This window comes from Acomys russatus, chromosome 5 (assembly GCF_903995435.1).
Source record: "Acomys russatus chromosome 5, mAcoRus1.1, whole genome shotgun sequence".
Taxonomy (NCBI): domain Eukaryota; kingdom Metazoa; phylum Chordata; class Mammalia; order Rodentia; family Muridae; genus Acomys; species Acomys russatus.
The window spans coordinates 69,189,668-69,209,188 of record NC_067141.1 but is presented as its reverse complement, the minus strand read 5'-3'; the positions used below and the strand labels follow the sequence as shown (position 1 = coordinate 69,209,188).

The 19,521-nt window shown below is 40.7% G+C and overlaps 1 protein-coding gene across 3 annotated transcripts in view; it reads left to right on the top strand.

The window, feature by feature from the left end:
- Positions 1–19,521, top strand: part of Sorcs1 (sortilin related VPS10 domain containing receptor 1) — a 503,013-nt gene that overhangs the window by 356,775 nt on the left and 126,717 nt on the right. For all 3 annotated transcript variants that reach the window (XM_051146761.1, XM_051146762.1, XM_051146763.1), the window contains exons 7-8: positions 15,659–15,777; positions 18,239–18,328. In XM_051146761.1, coding sequence (XP_051002718.1) covers positions 15,659–15,777; positions 18,239–18,328 — 209 coding nt within the window. The remainder of the gene's footprint in view (positions 1–15,658; positions 15,778–18,238; positions 18,329–19,521) is intronic.

Sequence of the window (19,521 nt, the reverse complement as noted above, 5' to 3'; positions counted from 1 at the left end):
ATAGCTCAGAGCTTAAAACATTCAAGATTCAGTGAGTGAGTAACAACATGCAAGCATCTTTGTGCAGGCATAAGTTCTTAAAGAAAAGTGTGTGACCGTGAGGCCTTTGAGCCCATATGCAGGAGCACAAGCCAGATTATAAATCTGAAGTTGAACGTCATGTCCCAGGTTTGTGATTTTGGCAGAAAAGAACATGCCATTTAATGTTTCACGTGGCAAACATACATGCATACATAGTTAAGCACATGTGCTGACCTGTCAGCACACACCACGTCGGGAGATATGCAGAACCAAGTTTCACCTTCATGGTTTCTCTCTTTTACTTCTGAAACTGAAACCTCAGGCAGTGACCTGAGGGCTGCTGTCCTAGTGGTGATCCATGCCTGTATGGGCAGAGGACAAGGGACAATTGCTAGTTGCAGAATCTATTCTCACAGCTAAGAAACCTTGCAACAACTTTCTCAAGGACTAATCAATTTCACTGGGGGAAACAGGCCTTGGTCCTTTAGCCAACTGTGAAAATGATTGCCCCAAAACTCTGTGAAATGAACCTCAAAGAAGCTCATTATAAATGGAGGTGAAATACAACAAATCCCACAACTTTATTTCATTCGGGGTGAAGCCCCGAAATCTCTTTTATATTTCCTGCCTTTTACCATTGCAATCTTTTGTCCACACTGAAGGATATTCATACTGGTGACTGGATGATATGAGGCTACTTAAATGCCATAACTAGGGAACCCAGAGTTTTGCCCTTAAGTTTGTCGGTACCCAAGCCATCCAGTGTTGAGCTAGTTTCACTGGAAGCACAAATAACTCCTATAGCAACACTAACAGCTTTATTAAGAAAAGCAGAAATACAACAGCAGAACTGTAGCTAGTATCCACCCATTCACAAGGCAAATCCACATAATGGCCGTAGTTCTCATTGCCCGGAAGTGGTAGTAGTCATCTTTGGAGAATTACAAGGCAAGTTAATCACTTATTTCTTGGAGAAATCTTTCTTCAAGTCAATAGTAAAATGGTTCCTTATTTTTCTTGCTCATCCAACTATGTATAGATGTTTCTTTTATGTTGTCATGTCCTTTTGAAAATTTAGATGCCATTTCTATAGGTTCTTGTTCCCAACATAACCTCTATGAACTCTGGAAAAGCAAGGAATGTAGATCCTCTGGGTGTGCTGGGGGGAATACATTTGTATGTCTTCTCATGGACACACTCACAGGAATACTCCTGTTATAAACCACTGGACCACAAGGAGTGGTGGTGAACTTCTGTTTAACATTCTCTCCACACTTGCACATTGGCCTTCAGTGACTTCATGGTTGTCACTACATGGAAACATTACACAGGGAATTGTAATCAAATAATCACTGTATCAGTAAATGATTGACTTTGCCTATTTTAGACCATTCTGATGTGCTCACATCTTTATTCTAGTTAGTAAGTAATTATTCATGCTTGTGCAGCAGCGAGAAGCTATATCCCTGAGCCAGAGAGACATCTGTTTTAAATTCCTAAACATTGTCAGCTTGTGTCCTGAAACATGTGCAGCCATACAGAACCCTGCAATCAGCAGATACCTGGGTTGCTTTTAGACTCTCAGTGATCCAGAGGGTGTGAATGAATGTTTAAACACACCCCATCTGACGAGCGATAGGACGTGCCATAGGCTTACTGCTTAAATCTGAGTTCAGTTGAGAATGAACATGAAGGTGTTCATTTGATCCACTTTGTGTTTTGATTTCCTCCTTGGTGAACTTCAAAAACATGGCAATTCTCTGTAATATTTTACAGAACATTAACACTTCATGTTTTCAGACAAAGTATAACATAGATCTGTCTTACTAGCCACATTCCAGGCCAAGTTTCGACACTAGCAAACAGTTGATCTCCACAGTGAGCCTTCAAGAGTTTTCTTTTAGTCAGTATATGAGTAGCATCTAGGGCAGATCCTTGAACGGGGCTAGAGGATCAAATTTACAGTGAACTTTTGATTGCAATAGGTTGACCATTTCCCAACAACTTACCAGATACACCATCACCTCTGTTCCATGTTCAAGTGGATAGGATCAAGCTTTGGAGAGAACAGAGGAGCTGGCATCAGTCACAGTTCTTTCTCGTGATGTCAGTTGGACCCTTTTCCCATTGCAAGTGTCTGGATTTGAGGTACTGCTCCTTTATAATGAGGCTTCTTCTTGCAGTAGCCTAGAATCAGACCCTAAAAATCACCAGGAACTATGAAGTAAGGGAAGACAGGCCTCCCATATAACACAGACCTTATGACAGTATTACCCTAATAGGCTCAGGTAGACCACTTTCATTTTGATGCTCTATAGCCATTTTGTAGTACCTCCTCTGTGTCCTGTGTGCCACTCATTTGCCAGGAGGTCTGCACTTCCTAAGCACTAGCTCAGAAAACCTATACTGTAACTCAGGGCAGAGACCCTCATTTGTTTTTTTTTCTTTCTTTCTTTTTTATTATTAATTTATTCAAATTACATCTCAGTTGTTAGCCCACCCTTTGTATCCTCCCATTCCTCCCTCTCTCCCGCTTCCCCCCCCCCCATTCTCCTCCCCTATATCTGTGACTGAGGGGGACCTCTTCCCCCTGTATATGCTCATAGGGTATCGAGTCTCTTCTTGGTGACCTATTATCCTTCCTCTGAGTGCCACCAGGCATCCCCATCCAAGGGACATGGTCAAATATGGGGCACCAGAGTTTGTGTGAAAGTCAAATCTCCTTCTCCACTTAACGGTGGAGAATGCCCTGTCCATCGGCTAGTCTGGGTAGGGGTTCGAAGTTTACTGCCTATATTTTCCTTGGCTGGTGCCATAGTTTGGGGAGGACTCCAGGGCCCAGACCTGCCTGTAGTTTTCCAGGACCCTCTGGATCCTTCCATTTCCTCATTCTCCCAGGCTTCTCACACCTAAAGTCTCAATAGGATGTCCTCCCTTCTGACCCACTTTCCTGGTAGGTAAAGTTTTTCATGGGGACGTACCCCTTGGACTAGTGTCTCGATATAAGTGAGTATATACCATTTAACTCTGTCTGCTTCTGGGTGAACTCACTCATTATGATAATTTCTAGTTCAATCCATTTGTCCACAAATTTCGGAAATTCCTTGTTTTTAATAGCTGAGTAGTATTCCATAGTGTAAATGTACCACAGTTTCTTTATCCATTCTTCTACTGAGGAACACGAAGGCTGTTTCCATGTTCTGGCTACTATGAAGAAGGCAGCTATGAACATGGTTGAGCATATGTCCCTGTTGTGTGGTAGTGCATCTTCTGGGTATATTCCAAGGAGTGGAATAGCTGGGTCTTGAGGAAGCCCTATTCCCATTTTTCTGAGAAAGCACCAGATAGATTTCCAAAGTGATTGTACTAGTTTGCATTTCCACCAGCAATGAAGGAGTGTTCCTCTTTCTCCACATCCTTGCCAGCATGTGGTGTCAGTTGAGTTATTGATCTTAGCCATTCTGATGGGTGTAAGATGGAATCTCAGTGTCGTTTTGATTTGCATTTCTCTGATGACTAAGGAGGTCGAGCATGTCTTTAAGTGTTTCTCGGCCATTTGAAATTCCTCTGTTGAAAATTCTCTGTTTAGATCTGAGCCCCATTTCTCTATTGGGTTATTTGGTTTGGTGGTGTTTAATTTCTTGAATTCTTTATATATTTTGGATATTAGTCTGACAAAGGAGACCTTCATTTCTGTTGGGTCCTTATAATCTCTCAGGATACAGCAGCAGTCTATATGTATGTGTGTGATGACTTTTAATGAACAGACAATTACAGGTTGCCTTGTCTGACTCCAGCTTTTAAGAAGCCAGGATCATAAAGATGCTGGCGGTTCTATGTGAATTTTTTTTTTATCCTGAACATTGAGAAACGACAGTAAAAGGCACCATGCATTTTGGGTTTTGCGACAATTGCCTTTAGCTTGTTTCCATCCCTTGGAGGTAGGTGCTGTCCTTATATCCCTCATTATAATAGGAGAGGGAATAAGGCTTACAGTGATTAAATGCTTTTCTGATGGTCATTGTGCTAAGATTTAATGCAAAATCTGGCTTATTCCAGATCTTGTATTTATTTATTCAACATATATTGTTGGATACCTGTGCTGTCCTGAGTCTTCCCGTGGGCAGGGGTGAGGGTTGGAAGGATGCTGAAAAGGCTTTGTTCTCATAGAGGTAAGCTTCTAGCTGGAAAGGCAAATTGTAAATGAATGCATAATGTGTTTCCATGAGAAATCTGTGCATGGGCTTTTTAAAAAGCCCAGAAGAGTAGAAAATCAGTCAGGGATGGGAGGAAGCTGACAAGGAAGAACTCTTTGAAAAGGTGGCATCTGATATTTGAGGACACATAGGTTGGACCAGCAAATAAAAAGGAAAAGGAGTTTGGGAGTGCCCAGCCAGGAGAGTGTGTACTTTGTCTGCACAGTCCAGGATGGAAGACAGAAATAGTACTATGCTCCTTGTTGGGCATTGACCATGTATGACACTTAGTGCAGAGTGCAGTAGCACTGAAGAAATGGCTGTTCCTTGACATGCACCTGTTAGGATTAATCTTATGATAAGCAGATATACAAATACATGTAAATAAGCCCTTTTCTTTAGCAAAATAAAAAACAAACAAACAAAAACAAAACAAAACATATATAGGTTGTAGGAAAGAAAGTGTGACCAGTGCAGAGGGTAGAGACACTTGCCACCAAGACCAATAACCTGAGCTCAGTATTATGGAATCCACACGATAGAAGTGGAGAGCTGACTCTTACACCAGCCCTCACATACACCCTAAAATAAATAAATATAATAGAATTGGAAAAAGAAAGAAACTCTGGGGATTTTCTTCCTTATGTGTTAAAGCCCTTTCACTGTTCCCTGTTTCCTCTTCTTCCAATTTCACTGTGGCTTTGCTTCCTTCTCTTCCTTTTTGACTCTCTCTCTTCCTCTCTACCTCTTGCCCTCTCCTTCTACTTTCTTCTTAAGATTAATTTGGAAAGATAAAACAGCAGTGCACTTCTCACTTCATCAGGGTTGAGTGTGACCTGTAAACCTGACTTACACCTTTCTGAACTGGAGTCATTTCTGGTGTGGGCATCTGCTGTGGCTACATGGCTAATAGTACCCAAGAAGCAAATTGTTGAAGTTCCTTGTATAAAACTGTGTTTATTTCTCTTAGCTTATTTCTTAACCAAGCTATCACACAAATAATTGAAACTTTTTATAATTGTTTAAAAATAAGCTTTACAGCACAATTTAGGAAGTTTAAGTCTATTCTTAACCCTCAATGTTATATTGACTCCATCTTTGTCAGAATTCCCAAGTTACTAGCTTTTTAGTTCTTTCTTTGGTCCAGATGAATTGGCATCTCTCCTGCACCAGTACTTGTAGCTGAATTTCCCCCATCTCAATCCGCTGCTTTCCCTTCTAACTCCTCCTCCCCTGACTGGCAGGAAGTCCAGCTCTATTCTCTCCCCTGGTCTGTGACTGTCTATAAGATGCTTTCTTTACATATCAGGGATATAATTGGAGAGCACTGTTTAAACAACATTGAGATAAGAGATTCTCACAACAAGGATTGCAACCAGACATGGGGGGGGGGCATAAAAATCAGAATTTGAATTACACAATAACCCTATGCCAATAGTAGATGGTTCTGGGTATACACAGACTACCCTTCCTCCAGCATAGCCCATATTATCTCTTGACTTTGTGCCCAGAAATTGTTGTTCTAGGGGGGATGCCTTAACTTTGTCTTTGTGCCAAGCTATCTTGCACATTTTATTGGGCTTTTCTATAGCTCTCCTGATCTACAAAAAGTTAATTTCCCCCTTTTCACGATAGAGCAAATTATAAATGACTGACTGTCTTCAGGATTCTAGATTGTGAAAGACATAAATCCACAAGTCTGGGTAATATTAAATGAAAAAGAAAATGCAGGATTCCAGTCAAGCTGTCTCTCACATGAGACAGTCTATGCAGTTATATGAAGGTTGGAAGTTTCTCACATGTGTGCTGGAATAATATGCAAGATATTCCTAGCATTTTATTTTTGTAAGCAGTTTAATGAATTTTCTGTATTTTCTTTATTGTTTAGGATTTTAATGATCTCTTGTGCTCCTAATTTCATGCTTGGCAAAACTTTTATTATTCTAGAACATTTGCTGTTGTGTTCACAGCCTTTAAGTGCCAGGAGACAAGTAGACAGACACTATTTGGTTTAAGAATGTATCTCAGTGATAGGACACATGCCTAGCATTTTCTATGCCATTGTATTATTCTCCTATAATACAGAGGAAAAGGAAAGAAAAAATTAATAAAGAAGGTTGACTTTCAAATTCATCATGTCAAAGCACAATATCAAAAGATAGATACTTTTTCAGGTACATCTCAACTTTGTTGTACACATTCAGGGCTGATGTTACCTACTTTTGCAGATACCACTGTTTAACTGGCAAATGACACTGAGGATTCTATAAGACCAATTAGAAATACACAGAGACAACAGTATTTCTCTCTCTCTCTCTCTCTCTCTCTCTCTCTCTCTCTCTCTCTCTCTCTCTCTCTCTCTCTCTCTCTCTCTCTCTCTCACCCGTGTGTGTGTGTGTGTGTGTGTGTGTGTGTGTTGGGAAGGAACATTTAATATAAAGATTTAAAAACAAGTAATAAAGCATAAGCAAGGATATAAAATTTTCTATGCAAATATTTGGGTTTTAAAATTTGTTCTGCTTTAAAATTTAAAATAAACAGGGAAATGGAAAGCATGTAAGTGTTTTGCATGCCTTGTAGTTTACAACTCTGCTAATAATCTTTTGCAATAAGAAGGCATATGAAAGTCGTTGGAGCTAAATACACATTTCTTAAATAATAGGAGGAATGCATATAGTTGCAGGCTATATGCATGATATGTATTTTAGTTTTTGTCTGTCATTTAATAGCATATGAACTTGTGCAGACCCCACTCTTAAATCTTGATTTCTTCACCTGTAAAGGAAAAAAAAACCCACTCAGTGTAGTTTCTGCAAAGTTGAAAGAGAAAAGGCCCTTGTGATCCACTCAGCGCTGTTCTGACCCAGAGGAGAGGCTGCTCTGGAGGTTTTGGAGGTTAATGTTGCAGCTGCTGTCAATAGAGACATTCTGAGCTCGGCCCGAGCCTCAGAAAAACTTCAGTTAAAGCCCAAGGAGAATTTGAGTGGAGAATCAGGTGAGGAAAAGGCAATTCAAGCCAGCAGATCTCTGTGAATGAGCATAGGGCGTCCGCACACTGGGAGTAATCATGTCATTTTGAAATAGTAGAGATCCCGAAGACATGGGCTGACCAGGGACGCCAGAGAGCTTTGTTTTATCTTGGAAGGAGTAGGAAAGAAACAGATAAAGACCTTTCAGACGTTAGAGCATGAGTTTGACATCGATTTTATTCTAAAATTCTAAAAGTTCCCCTTAAAGAGTTTGCAGACTAGCTTAGAAAATGATGCCACAGAAACATTGGCTTGTTGGGAAGGAAGCGAGGGCCTTGGGGGGGTCACTGGAGTGGAAGGAAAGACAACCTATGCACCAAGAAGCTCATGTGTTGGGTGAGAAATTGGCTTCCGTATTCCTATTCATGGTTGCTGGTTTTTCAGGCTTGGGACCACTATTTCCTACTGTCCCCAGAAGGTATCTACTATCTTTTAATTGTGCATGGATAGGATTTCCTTTTCTGTGTCAAAAATTACCTTTGTGAATTTTACTTTCGGTTAGCAAATAGTAATTATACATATTTGTATGGCTAAATGTGCTATTTCCTTTAAGAATTTTATTATTTTTTATTTTATTATATCTGTGTATTACATGTATTCACATGTATGTACATTGCAATTTGCTTTTTTGTTTGTTTGTTTGTTTGTTTGTTTGTTTGTTTTGTACATTGCAATTTGTACACACAGGCCAGAAGCAGAGATTATGGGACACAGATTGTTACATGAGTGCTAAGATTCCAACTTAGCTTCATGATTATGCACCAGGTGCCCTTAACCCCATGCTATTTCTCCTGAGAGTTTTCCTACATAATATAGGACCTCTGTAGTGTAGGATCATTAAGTGCGTCTAAGTTAATCTAATTACCTTCCATAAGCACCATGTTTGGTGTGAAAATATTTAAGTATACACTTATAGCAATTTTGAAACACTAGTAACTATTGTGACCATCATTTTGTACAAGAGGTTGCTGAACCTTCCTCCTCTCTGGCATTTTGCATCCTTGGATGGCAGCTCCCTGTGATGGGTAATTGTCAACTTGATAGGACATGGAATCACCCAGAAGCATGGCTGTGGGCTACTGTCTTGATTCAGCTAATTGAGGTTGATGACTGGCCCACTTTGAGTGGCACTGTTCCTTTGACTGGAATCCAATACTGCATAAAAACGAGAAAGTGAGCCAGTCACAGAAATCCCTCCTGCCTCCTTCTTGACTGTTTTCTCATCACTAAAGTGACATCAGACTCGGGGTATTTGCTCTATATGAGATATGTGTTTTGAAACTATTTTCTTTAGCCTTTAACATTGGTTTCTCTAATATGTAGATTCTTTCTGGTTTCTTCCAATCCCATGATTTCTTTGGCTTTGGTTGGCTATGCTTTGCGGGCCAGCACTCTAAAATATTAGCCCAGACCAAGGGTTAAAAAAATATTCTCTGCACTTTCTTCTAGTAGTTTTACTGTTTCAGGACTAACATTAAAATCTTAAATAAATTTTGAGTTGATATTTACAGATTTATGGGACAAAAATCTGATTTTTGTTGTTATGAATTTGAATATCTAGTTATCCTTTTACTTAAAGAAGACAAAATTTCTTCTCTCTTGCCTATTTTTGGTTTCTTTGTTGAAAAATCATTGACCATGAATGTTGGTATAGTCTCCGATGGGTTCTATATTCTGGATTATCATTGACAACAAGTATATCCCAATACAGTGTTTCTTTGATTGCAATAGATTTAGAAGTCAAGCAATAGGATGCCTCTTGCTTTGTTCTATGTGTTCAACATTGCTTTGGCTGCTAGGGAAATTTTATGTTCCCATATAGAGGGGAAGCAGTGTCATCTGCAAGCAAATAAAATAGTGAATCCAACCCAAGATGTGACTATGAAGAGAGCCACTGCCACAAAAAAAGCAGCAAATATCTGCAGGTTATTTTTTCCAGGTGGTGACTTCAGAAGCAGTGAGAAATAGTGGTGATTAAAGAGAGAAGACTTAAATAACAATTATAGCCCCTGGCACCCGAGCACAGTCTAACCAGGCACCAGTGTCTGTGCTCTCACAAACAGTGTCAGTATGGACAGCATTCATCCCCATGATATGGGTTAGATCGGGGGGCCGAGGAGTCCACTTAGGCTTACCAAGACAACATCCCCTGGCCTGCACCTAACTTCCCATTCCTGCATGCAGAGTCTGGCTTTTAAAGGCAGCGTGTCCTCTCTGTATCAGCACAGGTTTGTGGTGGATGGGGAGTGCATTATTCCAAGCAGCAGCTGTTGTGGAGTGAGGATATTTGAAAAGAACAGTGCAGTACCCTAATTACCTGTGGCAGGAAAAAACATCTGTGTACGAGAGGTAATGAAATTAATCCTAACGTCTAGCAGTTGCATTCATTAATTGACATTAATTAATGCCAAATTATACAAGACTTCCTATGGAATCGCATCACACACTCACCAGAATAGAATATGGGAAGAGTTCATCATACTTAATGCTATTACAGCAAACCTCAAGGGGAATAAGAGTGATTGGTCTCTCATTATGAACCGTAGCCAATTTCTTTCTGTTTCCATTAGAAGGAGAAAGGCAGGAAACTAAACACTTCTCCAGGCAGCTCCAAACTGATCCCAGCCTTCAGCGTGTAAATTTCACCTTTAGCTATCCTGAGCAGACATTTAAGACTAATTGTGAGGAGGATTTCCTTGTGTTACCTAGCTGGCTACCTTGCAATTCTCAGCTCAAAGAAGGCTCACTGTACGGGTAAAATGGAACACACAAACTGGGGAGGTGGACAAAAGAGAATGTTGAGTGGTGTCTGTCGAAACTGCTTATCTCACAAGCACAGTGTGACTCCCCACCCACCGAGTGAGAAGTGCTGGGTCAGCGATTGTGTTCCCAGTGTCCAGTTCTTTCACTTTCTTGCTATGATTGTTGACAGCTTATGTATGTTTTATTCACTTTTCCTGCTCAAGCACACGTAACTTGATGTCTATATATATAACCTGCCAAAAAGTATGTCCATACTAGTATATTGTGCCATCCTATTTTTAAAAGCTTTTTTGGGAACAATTTTAGGAAGACAGGAAAACTTCCAAGTTGGTTTAGAATATGTGCATTCTCCACACATGCTCTTCTGAGCATTTTTATAACCAAGGCACAATTTTCAAAGCAAAAAAATTTATCAAATATTATTAATTGGTAACTTGTCTTCCTCATATATACCTTGAGTATTCACTCCGGGCAGCAGGAATTTCATAGTGAATTGGATGTTTCACACTTTACTTATTTCTTCTTTGTTTCATCCATCTTTTTTTTTTTTTTTTTTTTAACATATCTTGAATTTCTGGGGCTGGAGAGACGGCTCACTGGTTAGGAGAACTTACTAGCAGCATTTAGTTCCTAGAGGTTGACAGAGGACCATAATTTGGTTTCCAGACATATATAAGGGAGGCTGAGGGACACATGTAACTGTAGCTCTGAGAGATCTAACTTCCTCCTCTGGTCTCCTTGGGCACTCTCATTCTCTCTCTCTCTCTCCTTTTTATTTTATTTTATTTTTTTGGTTCATGAGGTTATTTATTAATTTTGAAATTATAATTACAGCGTATTTTCCTCTTTTTCTCTCTCCAAACTCTCCCGTATACTAGTATCCACTCTATTTCAAATTCATGTTCTCTTTTTTTAAAGGATTATATATTTTTATTATTTATTTATTTGTTTATTTTATTAATTAAACATTTTTAATTTTTACATATACATTTATATTATTACACGTATATACAATAAACTACCTATAGCAAGAAGAACCATGACACAATCAAGAATTATATAAATGTTCCATTCTTAGGGTTTTGGCTATTTGTATTTGACAGCCTTGAAGAAAACTTTTTTTCTCTCTCCTCTTTAAATACTCCTAAAACTTAATGGTAGGGGTTATGTATGCCTGGGGCTCCTGTGCATTCAAAGGACAACTTTATGGATTCTAGTATCTCCTTCCATTTTATGTACTGCTAGGCATCTTGCTCAGGTCTCTGGGTTTTCCTGTAGTTCTCTTTACCTGCTGAGGCACCTTGCTAGCTCTTATTAAACACTTCCTGATAAACACCTATGACCAAATCTTCCCGTATATCATGATTTCCTTAAATGAAATTCTCAGAAATGAACCTGAGCTCCAAGGGCTTATGCATTTTGCTCGACATTACAAAAGTACTGCAGAACAGCATGACTTTCATGATTGTTTTCATTTTGTGTGTAGATGTACTCATTGATACTTAGGTAGAAGACACAAAAGCCTAGTTCATAAAAGTCAGTTCCAGACATATGGAGGGTCTCATGTAACATAAGGAAAGTGAAGCAAAGTTGGAGGCAAGCCAGCCAAATCTCCCCAACCAACGTGCTACTGTCTTATAAACCGCCATTTTTACTCTCTACCTGAAAAGCATTGATAGATCATCATCTGGAGTGCTGTGACCATTCACTGTACTATATACCTGTGAACATCCTTTAGAATGTTTAGCCTATAGACCAACACTTCTCAACCTGTGGGTTCTGGCCACTTTGGGGTTCAAATGACCCTTTCACCGGGGTCGGCTAAGACCGTCAGCAAACACAGATATTTACATTATGAATTGTAACAGTAGGAATATTATAGTTTGGAAGTAGCAACAAAAATAATTTTGTGATTAGGGTGTCCACAATATGAGGAACTGTATTAATGGGTCACAGCACTAGGAAAGTTGACAACCACTAGTATAGGTCTTGACAAATGTCCCTTTGTTTTCTTTGCTCATTGCAGATTTACAATTTATACGTAAATGAACTACAAATATCATATATATGCTTACATTTTTCATCTGGCGTTTGCTTAGGATCTTCGATGAAGAGATTGAGATATTTTTGTTTTGTTTTGTTTATTTGTTTGTTCGTTCATTTTTTGTTGTTTTTTGAGACAAGATCTCTCTGTGTTAGCGCTGATTGTCCTGGAATCACTTTGTAGCCCAGGCTGGCCTTGAACTCATAGCGATCTGCCTGCCTCTGCCTCCCCAGTGCTGGGATTAAAGGCACGCGCCACCACATCTGGCTTGAGATTGGGATCTTGAAGAACATTTGCAGATAATATTATAACCAAAATGATGGTGCATATTTATCCAGGAGTCCTTATTCAGTGCCAGCTCTAACACCACAATGGAAGTCATGCTCTCATTAGAAGCCCATTTGATTTAATCCACTTTATGGGCAGTTCTTTATTCACCATTCCACACAGCAGCAGTAGGACAATGGTAAAGTTGGTACACTTGATAGCTTAATGATGTCATCAGGGACCAGGTCCTCTCAGTCTGGTCACAATCAGTAAGTTAGTTGGGCTGTGCTGCTGGTTTCTTCAGATAAGAGGAAAATTAGAAAGTTGGGCCTGGTGGCTCAGGCCTTTAATCCCAGCACTCTGGAGGCAGAGGCAGGCAGATTAATGTGAGTTTGAGGCCAGCCTGGTATACAAAGTGATTCCAGGACAGCCAAGGCTACACAGAGAAACTCTGTCTAGAAAAAAATTCAGAGCATGTTATACAGAGGCAGGTAAGTCTCCTTCTCTATCTCTGGTACCAACCCTCACTTTTCACCTAGCAGCACTAGATTTAAATGCCCCATTCTAAGCCAGCCAATGTGGAGTGAATTAGGAATGTCCAGTGTGGGTTTAGACCCAAGAGGATTAGTCGTCACATGTAGGAGCTTCTTCATAGAGGAAGGACGAGGTGGCAAATGCAGTGTTGGCTTTTCCAGCAAATATAGAAGAATCACATGTGCCAGGGTACACACAAAAAGCTCGTGCAGGCATCTTGTTGGAATAGCTAAGGTCAGTGTAAACTGTCTTTTAAAGGACTGAGTATGTCCCTCAAACAGACTCTATCACTGTGACAAAACAAAAATAAAAATAAAAAGGAAGAAAATGATTAATCATAAGGATTGACATCTACTGAGGTTTATATTTCAAAACATAAAATATTTATTATTAAACCTCATATTAATTAGTCCTGTGTAGTGGCAATAGACTCAGTGGCTGACACTTTTATTTCTCCTGCTAGCTAAAGAATGCAAACCTGGGGCTGATGGGGTGATTTCATCTGAGCTGTGCAGCCAGTACACCGCCACAGCGAGAACCAAAGCCCAGGTCTCACAGAAAGAAACCTCCATCTCCTCTGTGGTCCCGGCAACCTTTAAAAAATGTGGAGGGCACTTCACGTCTGCAAAATGGTCTATTGGACTGTGAAATTGTGAAGTAAAGATTTTGTTTGGAATACGGAAGAATGTTCCGGAAAAAGACAAGTCCCAATGATTGTTTTTTTAAGGAGAAAGAAAGATACTGATTTGTGTTCACTAAGGGAACCATGGAAGGAAGGTCTGAAGGGAAGGAGATGGGAAGGGCAGGTGTAGGTCTTCCTCTCCACTTCGGGTCTCACTGAGACACCGTGGGGTTTTAGACTGGGTAACTGCCCTGTGCTGGCATAACACTCAGTGGAGGAAGATTGCAAGTAGAACTTGTTTCTCTCTTTTCTGAGTCTTCCAGAAACTTTGTCAGCCAGGGGTCAGCTGATCCACATGTGCATGCTGCCCTCTAATGAGCCTTCTTCCAGAATTCAGGAGCACTCAGTCTCTCCCATACAGATGTTCTTGGGAAGTTCCTTGGTAATCTTCAGAGAAGTCTTTTGTAAAGCCTTATATCCACCTACGATACAATACTGTTGCCTATCCCCACTTCTTTTAAATGATGCACTCCTAATATTTTCTTTGGGAGAATCTCTCCTTTTTCTGTTTAAAAATCTTAGAAATTGATGTCCCAACTTATTAAGCACCCAAAAACAAGTAAAATGACCTCACTTTTATACAAAAGCATACATTCAAATAAGCAGGTGTGTTTCAAAGAGTATTCCTTTTTGCCTACAGTGTGCCAAGATTGGTATTAGGACTTAGCGATATAGCAGAGAGGAAACACACACACACACACACACACACACACACACACACACACACACACGAAATTTTATTGATATAGCATCTACATTTACTTTAGGGAGTAATCATGGAAGGTCTTCAGAAGTAGAAGTGCATTGAAATGAGAATTGGTAATATGGTAACATTGGTAAAATTCTCCAGGAAGGAGAATTTGAAACAAAGTGAGTGTATATGGAAAGTCTTTAACACCGAGGGCAGGTTGCACATGCTCCTCAACATAAATTAGAGATTAGAAAAGTCATGGCCGGTGTAAGAGAGACAGATACAAAATCAGGGGCAGAAAGTGGCTCTGATGGTCAGAGAAGGGTTTGAATGTACTCCAGTGTTGTTTTATGTTTTAATGTGGCGTTTGAAGTAAATACTGCCATAACAGGATTTCAAAGAGGCCAGAGCCCCTCTAATGTGACATGTGTCCAGCAATAGGGAATGAGACAACTTAAGAATGGTCATTACCGGGCGAATCTGGACTCATGGGTCCTGCTCAAACTATGACACCAGCCAAGGACAATACGTGCAGTAAACTTAGAACCCCTACCCAGATCTAGCCAATGGACAGGACATTCTCCGCAGTTGAGTGGAGAGTGGGGTCTGACTTTCACACGAAACTCTGGTGCCCCATGTTTGACCATGTCCCCTGGATGGGAAGGCCTGGTGGCACTCAGAGGAAGGATAGCAGGCTACCAAGAAGAGACTTGATACCCTATGAGCATATACAGGGAGAGGAGGTCCCCTCAGTCACAGTCATAGGGGAGGGGGGTAAGGGGAAAATGGGAGGGAGGGAGGAATGGGAGGATACAAGGGATGGGATAACAATTGAGATGTAATATGAACAAATTAATAAAATATATTTAAAAATAAATACAACATAAAAAGAAAAACGAATCATCATTACCAAGGCCATGTTTATTGGCCACTGTGCAGTCTCAGCTGCATATTTGGGCCTGAATTTCCTCCCCTCTAGACCGAGAACAAAGCTTCCAATTGGAGATGTCACTACTGTGTTTCATTTTCAAACCACAAACAAGCACCTTTATCTCACACTAAGAGTCATATTATTCATTCCAGCGGGACTCCTACCTGACATTTTAAAAATACTGCACGCAAGTGTATTTCCCTGCTTTTCAACAAAGAGGTAAATTCTGATACAGATGAAAGCAGAGTTACAAAATCACAAGTCTTGTTGTCGGTTTTTACAATCTTTTTGGGGGGAGTTTGGAAGAGAAAAGCTAAAGAAGAATTCTGTAACCAAACTTGGTGGACACTCCAGGAGAGAGTGCTTTGCTGGCACTGTAACAGAATGAGTCTGAGTGGGCACTCGGGGAGCTCATGCGGCTGGCTTAAACACATCCAGATTCTAAGAGAAATACAAAATATGTACTTAGTGTCTAAAGCTTCCGTCTCCTCTCTTTCCAGACTCACAATACCTAACTTGCCGGATGCAAAACTGCACAGAAGCCAACAGAAATAAGCCTTTCCCAGGCTACATTGACCCCGACTCTTTGATTGTTCAGGATGACTATGTGTTTGTTCAGGTAAGAAAAGCCACATTTCCGCTCAGTGGCTCAGGGTGCTTCTAGTCTCTGTCTGGGTATAATCTTCCTGCCTGCCCGCATACCTCCCAAAGGAAGAAAGAAATGGGGTGGAGAGGAAGAAGAGAAGGAGGAAAAGATGTAAGAAGGCAGAAGAGGGAAGAGGAAGGAGAGGAAAGCAGGGTGGAGGGTGGACGGGCTATTCTTCAGGTACTATCTATAAGAACTTATTGACCAATCTAGAAAGTGATACCTCAACCCAGGAGAGAGCTATACTTCTATTTGCCCATCCCCCACATAAACTTGAGTCATTAAATGAATGGAGATGCTATGTCCATCTCTCTGTATCATTCCCTCTTCAATGTCACTTCTAAAGGAAAGAACATGAAAGAATGTGTGTGATGGAGGGAACAGGCACAGACAGGGCAGAAGTCCAGTAAGAATCATCTCCTGGTATGGTCAAGAGCCACTGCAGTTCCCAGGGCAACACAGAAGAGACAATTTCTTCATCCTAAGAATAGTGGGAAAATACTTGAGAAGTTGAGATTTCAGGATTAGTGACAAGAGACAGGTAGTAATCACGCACTGCATCGTTTAGTGCTTAAGACAATTTTTAGTCAAATGATTAAGATAATTGTCTCTCCGGCGAATTTGTCTAAAAATCATGTTATTACTTTGCAAGGTAAGAGTGGCGAAAGTGTAATTGCTAAGAATGCATATAAATGTAAATGTATATGTGCATATATAATACAGTACTAGTACACTCTAGACCCAAGTTTATTTGAAGAAAAAAAATAAATTTAATATTGTGCATTAAAACAAAATGAAACAAAACAAAAACCCAAAAATGACTGAGCATCAACCTAGCTCATTTTGAAATGTTTCCCACATCCTAGTTTCTTCCTCTTCAACATAGTATGTAATGAATACTCGGATAATTTTGGGTAACAGTCCAATGGTTGCATGTATTGGTTCTGTCCAATTTATTGCTCTATCAGTAATGCTCTCAGGACCCCTTCTCTGGTTTCTGGCAAGTTTATAATCCACATATCTGGCATATAAATTAACATCAGATCTACATTTAGGATTATATGGGTAACCTCCTGCATGCTATCACTCCCACACACAGTGTGTCTTCCCGTCACTCCCACACACAGTGTGTCTTCCCATCACTCCCACACACAGTGTGTCTTCCCGTCACTCCCACACACAGTGTGTCTTCCCGTCACTCCCACACACAGTGTGTCTTCCCGTCACTCCCACACACAGTGTGTCTTCCCGTCACTCCCACACACAGTGTGTCTTCCCGTCACTCCCACACACAGTGTGTCTTCCCGTCACTCCCCTGTGTCTGATTAACATTTATCACAGGCTTTGTTGATATTCTAGGTATGCAAACTCCAGTGACATTAAACTGCAAATGCTTAATAAATAGGTCACGATTTGCTCTACATTGACAGAGGTGCCTTCCACTCTGCCCCGCACGGTCTTCAAGTCTGGATGAAAACCACACTCCTTCCTGTCCTGCAAACCCTTCAGGATTCATTGACCTGCTTTGGCCAAACCAGGGCCAGTTTCCATGCTTTTCTTCTGGGATAAAGACCTAGAATTAATTTGGGACCGAACCCTGTCCTGGCTTTCTGTTAACATGCCTGGACACACACTTAGGCATCAAATAGGAACTCTGGGCATGGAGATGAGATTTCCCTTCTCCTCTGAACTTGGGGTATTTCCTTCTAGCTCTACATGACCACCCATATGGCAAGGCCTTGAGGCTGAAAGGCTGAATTGCTGAAGAACAGTGAGCTACTCTCTCTTGAGCTTTCTAGTGCTGGGAAGAAGAGAGTTGAGATGATTCTTCACATACATCTATCAACTATCTATCTATCTATCATCTATCTATCTATCTATCTATAATCTATATATCTAACATCTATCTTCTATCTATCTGTCTATCTATTATCTATCTCTATCTTATCTACCTATTATCTATCAATATGTATATGTACCTATATAAAATTTGCTTTTATATGTATCAGTGTTTTTCCTTTGGAGCTTTTATGTCTATGAACTAGATTCCTAGCACTGGAGAGCAGAAAAGGAAGCCAGATCCCTTGGAACTGGAGTTATGGATGGTGGTGACCTGCACTGTGGGTGCTGGGAATCGAACCCTGGTCCTCTGGAAGAACAATAAGTGCTCTTAACCACTGAGTCGTCTCTGCATCCCCATGGTGCAAATTTGCAAACTACTATTTTTGTCTATTATATGGTGGGTGTTGGGCCTCTGAGCAGCCCTGTACAGTGTGTAAGCTGTTTTTCTGGTAAATGTAACTCTTGCTAGGTGTCCTCTGGGGGGCGTTTGCTGGTGTTGTGTGAAAGGCACCCGCTTCGTTCGCGTACCTGCCCTCCTGGGGCTCCAAATGTTTCCAGCAGCTCCTCTTACCACCTTTTTTCCATCATGCAGCTCACATCCGGAGGAAGACCACATTACTACGTGTCCTACCGAAGAAGCGCGTTTGCTCAAATGAAGCTTCCGAAATACGCTTTGCCCAAGGTACACACTAGCTTGTTGTTTTCCTTTCACAGCTCTCCTCTCAGCTCCAGTCTGTTTCCCCCCTGTTCTCAAGATTGCTGCCTGCCTCCCTGGTGAGATCTCTGTTCCTTCAGCCCCATCTCTGCATCTAGCTGGTCCACGTCCTGTTTGGTAATTCTGTTCCCTTTCTCTGTGGGACCTTTTCCTATACTCTTTCTTCCTTTGGAATTCTCGCCGTAGGGGCATCTGGGTAAATTAATAGTAGCCTCGTTTTTGCCTTTCAATATTAACTTTTCCCAAGGAGAATGTTTGTTAAAAAAAAAAAAAAACAGGAAAAAAAAAAAAACAATTAAATTTATGTTGTAGCATGGCAGTTGTTCTCTGTGGGAGTTAGGAAATTGGTTATCTTTAGAGACCTGAGGCGCAGAAGAATGTTCAGACTGCCCAAACCACTCCTTTTTGACAACAGTGGAAAGTAGAAGTGAGAGACCCTCCATCACTCACTTCCCCGGGCTCTTTCCACAAACTCTGGAACACTGTGTTAATATGGAGCGCCACCTGGTGGAAAAGAGATGATGTGAGCTTTCAAAGACGCTTATTAGCAATCTCTTTCTGTGGGATTTTTTAATGTTAATTTTATTGATTCTTTTTGAGTTTCACATCATGCACCCCAGTCCCACTCATCTCCGTGACTCCTCATATCTGCTCTACACCCTTGAAACTTCTCCCTAAATTAAAAAATACACAGACTAACAAAACACAAGCATAGCAAAGCAAAACAAAGCATAGGAAACATCTCATCTTGAAGCTGCAGTGTGTCAATGTATCCCACAGTGTATCCCTCTGTCCATTCGTCTTTTATTGCAAATGTTTATTGGAATGAGTCATTGGTTTGGCTCGAGGTCTCTGGCTTCTGTAACAGCATCAATACTGAGACCAGTTAGCCTGTTGTCACTCTGTGTCATGCGGATCCTTCAGCTTTGGATCAGCAGGACTGGCCCTTTCACATACTTTAGCAGTTATTAGATGACGTATGTTTTGGGGGAAGGGCCAACCCAAAGCACCAGTATTTTAAATGATCCAAATTTAATCTATTTTGGCTTAATTTTAGAGCAAAGGAGATATGAGGGGCACATAAGAAAGGGGTCACACAGATTTAAATAGGACTGTAACTCAACTTTGAAAGTTCTAAGTTGAACAAAGAATATAATGAA